At 45.9% G+C, this 11,209-nt stretch overlaps 1 protein-coding gene across 1 annotated transcript in view; it reads left to right on the top strand.

Moving 5' to 3' along the window:
- Nucleotides 1–9,813, top strand: part of rimkla (ribosomal modification protein rimK-like family member A) — a 21,283-nt gene extending 11,470 nt beyond the window's left edge. The window contains exons 3-5 of the mRNA XM_048242217.1: nucleotides 2,036–2,122; nucleotides 5,906–6,109; nucleotides 6,307–9,813. Of these exons, the coding sequence (XP_048098174.1) occupies nucleotides 2,036–2,122; nucleotides 5,906–6,109; nucleotides 6,307–6,833 (818 nt within the window). The 3' untranslated portion in view covers nucleotides 6,834–9,813. The remainder of the gene's footprint in view (nucleotides 1–2,035; nucleotides 2,123–5,905; nucleotides 6,110–6,306) is intronic.
- The last annotated feature ends 1,396 nt before the right edge of the window (nucleotides 9,814–11,209 follow it).

Raw genomic sequence — 11,209 nt, 5'->3', positions numbered from 1 at the left:
TGTGTGTGTGTGTGTGTGTGTTGACTGTGTGTTGTCAGCAACTTGGACAGAAACGATCAAAGTCTCTTTCCCCTTGCTGTCAGTCAGACCGTGTCCTAGTGACTGACCGTTGCCCTAGCAACCCTGTGCTGATCAGCTCTGTCTGTCTCATCAATCACCCTCCAACCCCCACAATCAATAACAGCCAGTCTGATCACCCTCGTCCAGCAGCGTCAACACACACATCCAGATCAATGAGCCCCCCCCCCAGAGCTCCAATGCCTCACGTCTCCTGGGAACCTGCAGCTGCCTGTAGTCAGGAATGACAGGAATGACTGGTAGTTTGCCCCAGGGGCAAATTCAAGAAAGAGCAAGATGATATAGCAGCTTCGAGCAACAGCAGTAGCACTCCACCAACCGTCTTAACGTCTCAGTAACGGCATGCAACATAAGCAGCCCTGGAGAACAGCCCAGTGAGCTCAGTGATGGGTGTATTCCACCCCTATATACAACACATCATATTTAAGTGCAGTGAATGTATATGCATAGTATAGTACATCTATACATCACACAAGTGCCCATGCTTCCTGTGCTTAGTGGAGTTAGCATCCGGCTACACCATTACAGTAGTCCAGTTACACCATTACAGTAGTCCAGTTACACTATTACACCATTACAGTAATCCAGCTACACCATTACAGTAGTCCAGTTACACCACTACACCATTACAGTAGTCCAGCTACACCATTACAGTAGTCCAGTTACACCACTACACCATTACAGTAGTCCAGCTACACCATTACAGTAGTCCAGTTACACCACTACACCATTACAGTAGTCCAGCTACACCATTACAGTAATCCAGCTACACAGTAGAATCAGTAGAACTGGTGTTCCGTAGTTACAGCACTTAGCCGCCAGTAGAATCAGTAGAACTGGTGTTCCGTAGTTACAGCACTTAGCCGCCAGTAGAATCAGTAGAACTGGCTACACCAGACGTTACAGCGCCACTCACATTCGGATGAGGGGGGTGATCCCTCTTTTCTCCCTTTTTTCCGCTCTTTCTATCATTTTCTCTCTCTCTCTCTTTCTTTCTCTCTCTTTGTCTCTGTCTATCCTGCTGACTGGAATAGTAAATGTGTTGTTGTTTGTTGTTTTTGTTTGTCCGTAATCTGGGCCAGTCTGGGTGGGGGGTCAGCATCAGCAGCGATACATGAGACAGAAATGCACAGAGAGACAGAGATGGAGAGAAAAGATGAACAAAGAGATAGAAAGAGAGATAGAGGGAGAGAGAGTGTAAGAGAGTGTGTGTGTGTGAGAGAGAGAGAGCAAGAGAGTGAGGGGGAGAGAAGAGTGAGAGACAGTGGGAGAGAGGAAGAGAGGGAGAGAGAGTGTGTGAGAGAGGGGAGGGGTGACACACATGGGAGGGGCAACCAAGCCCCAGGCCACCCTCTTTATGTAACCAGTCTAGAGGGAGGGGTTTGGATTGTGTGTGTGTGTGTGCGCCTGTGTATGTGTGTGTCTGTGTGCGTGTGTGTGTGTGTGTGTGTGTGTGTGTGTGCGCGCGCGCACAGGGAAGAACAATCCTCATGACCAGTGAAACACACACACACACACACACACACACGGTCTCTCCCCCCTCTGTCTCTCTGTGAGGAGACTGCTGGTTTTTGGGAAGGTCATTAGTACACAGCACATCTGTTCAGCTCACTAAAGCCCAGGATAACGGATTCCATCACACACACACACACACAGATCCAGTTACACTCTCTCACACACACACTCATCCATTTTCAGATTGTTTCTTGTCTCCTGATAGTATTGCATTAGCCTATTTTCCGGTTGTGTTTTCCTGACCTAAGATAATCTCACACACACTAACACACAGTCATACATCTCTCCCCTGTTTACTCAAACACACATATTCACACTCGTAAAAACAAACAAACACAAACAATATTCAAACTCTTTAAAACAAACATTTTGCTGCTCACAATGGGAGCTCCAGGTTGTGAACTGTGGACATTAAAGTATGTGTGTGTGTGTGTGTGTGCAGGAGGACACGACAACTTCCGTAAGATGATTGATGAAGCTGAGCCTCTCGGATACCCTGTGGTGGTGAAGAACGCTCGTGGACACAGAGGTGAGACACACACACACACACACACACACACACACTCAAAACAAGTCTGTAAAATACACTCAACAATACCCGCACAGGTCTGTCAGGTCACTCACACATGTCTCACACACACCACTAGCTATATGCCCAAATAAACACACACCTTGTTACTCCTTTTGCAGTTATTAGTTGTTAGTTAACTGTGTTTTAAATCAGCCTTGTGAAGTGCAGTTAGAGAACTTCCTCCATCTCACCAGCTGGTGTGGATGACCGCACCGCTATCAGTTTATCACGCACGCACGCACACACACACCATACATACCATTAATGGAGACGTATCAAATAATTAGTTTGGGACATCCTCATAGAATTCCACACTAGCTACTCTGCATGGGCTTTAGCATGCACACACACACACACACACACACACACACACAGGGCTGGGCGATATGGCTATTTGAAATAAGGACCAGGAGGGGAAAAAAATCAATTTAAACACTTTTATTTTAAACTTAAACTTATCCTTCCTCTGATTTAAACCACCTCAGTTATCAATGAAGGCAAACAGGGAAAATAAATGTCAACACAATCATGAAAAACACTCAAATAAATAAATGTAGGCCTACACATAAGTCTGAATGAAAATTAAAATCACACTGAACAATTAGATTCATCTCTTCATATTACAGTGTTTTCCTGTGGGATATGTATAATATTAATGAATTACATTATAATTATATATAATATTATATTAATAGAACATTATATTATTATCAGAGCTGCCAACCCTCACACATTGGATTGGCGTGAGAGCGCGTGGAGCCAATCAAATGAATAGATAGATAGATAGATAGATGGATAGATACTTTATTGATCCACAGGGGAAATTCAAGGTCACAGTAGCATACAGACAACACGCACACACACATTCACTAACAGCAGAAAGTAATTAAAAGTATATAATATAAAAACACAACTAAGCAATAAGGACAGTAGAAGATAAATATATACTAAATACTAAATATACTAAAATACAAATTATACTAAATAACACAATTCTAAAAAAAACAGTATCCACATAGTGGGTGATTAATCAAACAAGATGCGCTTGCAATGACTGAGGCAGGGACTGAGCCTGTGATTCTCTGTGCATAAGGTAAGGTAAGGTAAGGTGCTCTGTGTGAATGAGTGTCATGGTGATGGTGCAAATGAGTAAGTCAAACAGTGCAACAGTGCAAGAATAAAGTATATATATCTATTAGAGTTGGATGTCTCGAGACCACTTTTACGTGGTCTCGGTCTTGTCACAGTCTCGACCGTCTTTGGTCTTGGTCTCGGATCCCTCGGTCTTGTCTTGGTCTTGCGGTCTCAGGTCGACATAGTGGTCGGGAGATTTGCAACAAATAATGTCCATGATGCAAAACATAACATTCGATAATGCAACATTAAATTATTTTGCCTTTCATGCCCTTCAAATGCAACCTTTCAAATGCAACCAATCAATGACATACATATATTTTGGTTAAGAAACTGGCGCTTATCCAATCAAAAGACGCAAGTGTCGCCAGTAGGGCTGTCACTTTTTATTGCACAATCGATTGGACCAAACAACACAAGTTTCGAAAACTAAAATAGGGAATCGATTTTAACCAAATATGTACACTATTAATTTTAAACGAATTAAACAAATAAAAGAGGATAGATGTAACAAAATTCACAAACAAAATTATAAGAATAAAGAATTCCGAAGTGCAGTAAGCATTGCGAAAGCTAAAAAGAAAATTCCCACCAATTTTACGCACCGGAAACAGCTGTTTCAATCAGCTGCTGTGCTGCTCGTGTTTTGCCAAAAAATGCAGGACAACGCTGATCAACCCAGCGACATGAGAGAGACGAAAGTGATAGGCCCTAATAACTTGAGGAGTTCGATGTGGAAGTACCGGATTTTTTGGTATATCAAACTATGGAGAAGAACAAAGCGGTAGGCTATGCAAACTGCAATCGAAGTTCCACGAGGCTTAAATTTGTTTGACATTTCTAATCGTAAACACAGACACAGCTACGTTGAAGCCTGCAGCAGTACTGCAAAACTTCACACCAATAAATCATCAGAAATATTGCTGGCTTGCGTCTACAAGCGCCCTCTTTATGTTTGTCCTAATGCCTGTTAGTTGTTTGTGAATTGGCCTATATTTGCCGTTGAAAATGGAAACGTCTTTAGACATAAAAAATCGATTTTACAATCGATTCAATGAACAATTATGTCTCAAAAATTGAACAGGATTTTTTCACAAAAGTGACAGCGCTAGTAGCCAGTGCGAAACGTTAGGTTTACGTCGTAGCTGTCAGTCTTAGTCAGACCCAGTAATAATAATGTCAGTGAATTCCGCCATCATTACATTTGCAGTCCAGGGGCAAGAAAGAAGCATTCTGCAAAATGCAAGTTTTTTTTTTGGTCTCGGTCTTGGTCTCGGTCTTGATACCCTCTGGTCTTGGTAGTGTCTTGGTCTCGGTTTAGGCGGTCTTGACTACAAGTCTTGTAATCAAGACCGCCTAAACCGAGACGTCAAGAGAAAATCAACATTAAATCAATATTTGCCAGGGGTATGATTAGTTTTGTTCTTAACTGTATATTGCCATCGTTTTATTGCCCAGCCCTACACATACATACGTATCTCTATAAGACTAGGAGTGTACCATCAATAGTTATTTCAGAGTCAACCAGGATGTGATGCAAGACACACACACACACACACACACACACACACACACAGCAGTCTTTTACTCATTAACGCGTATTTGCTGACGCATTCACTCACTTCAAGATTAAACATCCTTCTAATCACCCCTCTTGCACGCACACACACACACACAGACAGACACACACACACACTCCTCTGTGTGACGCTGTATTAATTAGACCCACTGCTGACATTCTCAATGGTCAGTGTGAAAAACACTCTGCTGCTCTTAAATTTGGCACCAAACACACACACACACACACACACTTACAAACGCACACACACAACCATGCAAGCACACAAACACATAAATGCACATACACTGAAAAAAAAAAAGTGTAGTCCAAATGAACAGTCTTCAGCTTCACACACACACTATTTTCAGTATGCAAACATATAGGCTTGTTCCCTCTTTACCCCCTCTCTCTACACCTCCTTATCTCCCTCTCTCTCTACCTCTCCCTCTGTGTCTCTCTCCCCCCACCTCTACTTCTTTCTGTCTACCTCTCTTAATCTACCTTCTTATATCTGTTTCTTTCCCTCCCTCTCTCTCCCTTCACCATTTTTTCTGTCTACCTCTCTTTTACTCCTCCCTCTTACCTCGTGTTCATCTCCCTCTCTCTCTCCTCTGATCTCTATATCTTCAATCTCTACTGTTAATTTCTCTTTCTCTCTCTCTCTCTATCCCTCCTTCCCTGTTGTCTCTTTATCTTCAATCTCTACTGTTAATCTCTCTCTCCCTCTGACCTTTCTGCACAATGGTGTTTTAAGCCCCCAACATTGCCTTGAAGTGGACGGTGGGGGCCTAAAACACCATCAAGCCATCTCTCCTCATCTTCTCTACTCCCCTGTTTCTTATATTAATCTCTCTCTTTCTCTCCATCCATCTCTCTCTCTCTTTGTTCTCTCTCAATCTTCTCTACTCCGTCTCTTCTGTTAATCTCTCTTTCTCCATCTCTCTCTTTCTCCATCCATCTCTCCCTCTCTGATCTCTCTCCATCTTCTCTACTCCTCCGTCTCTTATATTAATATTAATCTCTCTCTTTTTCTCCGTCCTGTGCAGGTAAGGCTGTGTTCCTGGCGCGGGATAAGCAGCACCTGTCGGACCTGTGTCACCTGATCCGCCACGAGGCTCCGTACCTGTTTCAGGAGTATGTGCGCGAGTCGCACGGCCGAGACGTCCGGGTGGTGCTGGTTGGAGGCCGCGTCATCGGCTCCATGCTGCGCTGCTCCACCGACGGACGCATGCAGAGCAACTGCTCCCTCGGTGAGTGGGGTCAACACACGCACACACACATGCGGAATATCTGCTGTCTGACATTTGGTCAGCTGTGACCATAACTAGACCCAGTCCTGTGTTCAGTTTCAGAATATTTCTCTGTTATTGTAGATTCATGTGTACTTGTATGAGTGCTGACGTGTGTGTGTGTGTGTGTGTGTGTGTGTGTGTGTGTGTGTGTGCAGGCGGCGTGGGCATGATGTGCCCTCTGAGTGAGCAGGGCAAGCAGCTGGCCGTGCAGGTGTCCAACATCCTGGGCATGGACGTGTGCGGCATCGACCTGCTCCAGCTCAACGACGGCTCCTTCGTGGTGTGCGAGGCCAACGCCAACGTGGGCTTCATCGCCTTCGACCAGGCCTGCGGGCTGGACGTGGCAGGCATCGTGGCCGACTACGCCCTCTCGCTCCTGCCCAGCCGCCTGCTCACGCGCAAGATGTCGCTGCTCTCTGTGGTGTCCTGCGCCAGCGAGACGGGCAGCGAGCCCGAGGGGTGTGCCCTGCCCCTCCCCCTGCCCCCTGGACCGCCCGAGGCCGCCGCCGAGGCCGTCTGCACCATGAGCGTGGGCTCCACGTCCAGCGAGAGCGACCCCGAGCTGGCCGAGGTGGTGCCCGGTCCACCGCCGCCCCCCACCTGTGCCCCACTGTCCACCGACAACCAGCCGTTCATCTACAACAACCTGCGCGCTAGCCACATCAAACTGTTGACTGAGTGAGAGTGGACGCTGGGAGATACACGCACGCACACACACACACGCACACACACACACACACACACACACACACACACAAACGGGACTGGCATGGTGGAATATGCTGAAGTGCTGATCAGTAAACATTTCTGAAGGACACACTCCTAACACACACACACAAACACACAGAAGCTTTCACCATATATCATACCCAGTGTCCTAAGCAAGTCTGCAAGGTGTGAATACACATATACACACACACACACATTCCTTGTTGTACTAACTGAGCTGAGTAGAGGGGCTGCTTCCCTGGGCGTGCGGTGCAAAGTGTGTGTGTGTGTGTGTGTGTGTTGTGGCATGGTGTGCTAGGCTATGCTAGGCTAGCTGAGCAAATCCCACCAACTCTGGATGCTGGGGTTGACACCTGCCTGGGTGAGTGTGGTACAGTGTGTGTGTGTGTGTGTGAGTTCCTCTGGATTGGGCTGCTGGTGTTGACACCTCCTCCTACTCCCTGCCCAGGTGACGTGTGTTTGCCGTTTGTGTGCTGGCAGAGTGGGTCCAGGACGCCCCCTTACACACATAAACACACAAACACACACACACACACACACACACACACACACACACACACACACACACACACACAGCAGTCACACCACACAGATGTAGCCTTCCTACACATGCACACATACACACACACACACCACAGATTTAGCCTACTTACACATGCACACACACACACACCATTTAAGACACACAAGATGCATTGTTAGATATTGCGTGTACATTGAGGAGTGTAAGTAGTAGCAGAATTAGATCCCTCTTCTTCCCAAAATGGACACACACACTCACCCCTCATTTTAACCAAGCACTTTCTCACACACACTTACACACACACACTGGCCTGTCTGATCATCACAGAGGCTCTTTCTAAGCCACAACACAGCTAAATACCTCAGAACCCCACTAGACACTGCAATGCTGAAACACACACACACACACACACACACCTGACAGGAGCGCCGTGTCCAGACCTTTACACACCCTCCACTCAGCAGGCAGTGCTTGAAGTGGATCTAAAGACGCACACACACACTCACACGTGTCTCTTCCAAATGATGTGGGAAGTCCTCTCCCAGACACCATCAAAGCAGCCCAGCGCGCTGTTGCCAGGGCAACGCATACCCCTCTCCCCCAGGTCTGCATGGCACTCACCGCCACCAAAGCACAAGCCATCTGCCCTCAGTGTGTACGAGTGTGTGTGTGTGTGTGCGTGTGTGTGTGGCAGGCTCAGACCCAGGGAAGCAGCCCGCCTCTCCTCTACCTCCCTACATGACGAACCCCCTCTAGTTAGTGAGGCGTGAGATGGGCCGGGGCTGCAGACAGACAGACGGACAGACAGACGGACAGACAGATGGACAGAGAGAGAGACAGACAGAGAAGTTGCCCTGTACCATAGAGGTGGAGAGACACATTTGCCCCTCTTGCTTGTTTTTTTTTTTATTTTATATAATGTTCAGTGTTTTATTTTTCTTCTATTTCTCTAATTTATGGTAATTTTTTAAGGAAAAATGATTTGTGTGTGTGTGACTAATCTGTCTCAGTAAAAGAGATCTCCGCTGTGAAGATTGGCACCTGGGGGAGCGCTTTACAGCATCTGGGGACGCTTTATAGCATCTAGGGAACGCTTTACAGCATCTGTGTGAAGGTTGGCATCTGGGGTACGTTCACTGGACAGAGAGGAGGGTGGCACTTCCTGAGTGCCCCCTTGCCATATCCAATCAGCAGTCAGGACTCAGAGCCCCACTTGGCAGGACCAGGATGTAGTCACCTTCCATAAGGAAGCAGAAAGGACAACCAACAACCCCCCACCCACCCTATCAGTCTGTGTTGCTCCCTAGTTGGACATGAAGTACTCTCCAGTGCTGTCCTTCCCTAGGGAAACATGATTGTTCATCTTTATCATAACCAGAAATAGATGACTCACAATGTGTGTGTGTGTGTGTGAGCCTGGGCAGATAGAGCGAGGTGACGTTTACACACGCGCACACACACACACTCAACCGAAGCCCACATCAGCTCCATATCGAACACCCTTGACTGTGTGTAGTCCTGCTGGCCAGAGAGACTCCCTCCAGCACACTAGGAGAGAACTAGTAGCTTTACTGGATAGCAGGGGTAACTAGAGGATGCTGGGAAATGTAGTTCTACAGGGCCATGATGGAAAGTTGAGGGAAATGAAGGAAGTTATGGTTGAGTTTTTTTCTCAGTAGCACTGACATGGTGGTGGTGATCATAGTTATGCTGGGTAGTATTGGGAGAGGATTATGGGAAATGTAGTTTTACTGGGTTGCGCTACAGGAAGTAGTGAGGCACAGAGGCGACAGGGGAGGGTAGTAACACTACAGGAACAATAGAACACAACACTGCAATGCCAGCAGCACAGGAATAATAATAATTATACTATAATAATATAACGTGACACTGTCGGGTGGGCTGGACTACGGCTACAGCGCTACAGTACGAAACAAACACTGCCGGGTGAGTGGCAGGACTGCCATTCTGACTCCACACTGCCAACAGCCACGAGTGTTAGTGGGGCTACAGAGCTCAGTCAGGGTGGGGCTGGAGTGCTCCCTCGGGTTCTGACCCTCCCCACGTGCCCCGACCCCGTAGCGTCCCCTGTGGTCATGACTCATTTCCCCATTGCTGCTAATGTACATTTAGTTCTATTAACCTCCTGATCTTTACAAAAGGGAATTTACACGGGACCGCCCGGGCAGAGTCCTGTGTAAGGTGCGTGAAGAGACGACATGATTGCCAAACAAACCAACCAACCCACCCACACACTCCAAACACTCATACAAGCAATGTTGTGTAATTTGATACTAGAGAAACCAGTAGTCCTACAGTTCTAACATTGACGTTATGTGTATTGATTCTGAATACTGAGAAAAAAATGAGAATAATAAAAACGTTGTTTGACCGAAGACCTGTACCAGCATGGGACTCTAGACTGCTGTGGTTATTTCCGCACTACGGGCCTACAAGGGACCTGGGCCAAATCCGAGTATGTATAGAACAGGCTGAGTGTTAGAACCGTATGGAACAGCCGGAGTGTTAGAACCACGTAGAACAGCCTGAGTGTTAGAACCGTATAGAACAGCCTGAGTGTTAGAACAGTATGGAACAGCAGGCCCGGGCTGGATAATAGGGAGAATCCCCTGTGGGCTGCTTCACTTTCACAGGAAAAAAAATTGACATAGTCTATCCTGCCCTGGTTGTGTTGATAAAGCCCATCAAAAATGTCCAGATACTGACAGGGGCAGATGTAGTATAGAACAGAGTGTAGTATAGAACAAAGTGTTGGAATAGTATAGAACAGCCTGAGTGTTTGAACCGCATATAATTGGCCGACAAATATGGGTTTTGTTAGGTGAAAAGGGATTGAAAGCAGAAACTAACAGTTAAATATTTTACCATAAATCTATGTCATTCTTCTCACATACTCATGAACAAGGTCCTTAAACATTTAAATAATAAAAACTGTAAACCCACCTAGACCTTCTTTCAGGGAGATACTAGTCTGGAAAACCATGATCACTAACATTTCATCGGTTGGCAGATTACCTGCCCAATCAGTGATGAGTGGGGATGACGCTATAGTTTCAAAATTGAACGTAGCTGCAGTAAAGGTAGTATAGCAAGGTAGGCACACATACATACATATAGGTTCCTGACTGCCAATGCTGGTTATTGTCAGTTTGTAAAGTGTAGGCGAAGTAGGAAGTAACGTTAGGAATTAGACCAGGTGCGGGGTAACGTGTCTTTTTGGGATGATAGAAGACCAGGCGCACCGCAGGCTGGGAGGATCGTCAGGAAGGTGTTACTGTAGTCGAGTCACAAGATGACCATGGCTTGTATCAGGAGTTGGGTAGCATATTGAGGTATGTTTCGGTTGAGTGGCTACTTTTGAAGATAGCTAGATAGATAGATACTTTATTGATCCCTAGGGGAAATTCAAGGTCACAGTAGCATACAGACAACATACACACACACATTCACTAACAGCAGAAAAAGTAATTAAAAGTATATAATATAAAAAACACAACTAAGCAATAAGGACTGTAGAAGACAAAGAATATACTAAAATACAAATTCTACTAAATAAAACTTAATCTAAATCAATTCTAAAAAACAGTATCCACATAGTGGGTGATTAATCAATCAGGTGCGCTTGCAATGACTGAAGCAGGGACTGAGCCTGTGGTCCTCTGTGCATAAGGTAAGGTAAGGTGCTCTTTGTGAATGAGTGTCATGGTGATGGTGCAAACCAGAAACCAGATTCATTTGGATCAAGAAGGTTATTCAGTGAGAAGAATTCTGAAGCCTGTTTGGAG

The sequence above is a fragment of the Alosa alosa genome, chromosome 4 (assembly GCF_017589495.1).
Source record: "Alosa alosa isolate M-15738 ecotype Scorff River chromosome 4, AALO_Geno_1.1, whole genome shotgun sequence".
Taxonomy (NCBI): Eukaryota; Metazoa; Chordata; class Actinopteri; order Clupeiformes; family Clupeidae; genus Alosa; species Alosa alosa.
Note: the sequence above shows the minus strand (reverse complement) of the source record. Positions and strands in the feature narration are given on the sequence as shown.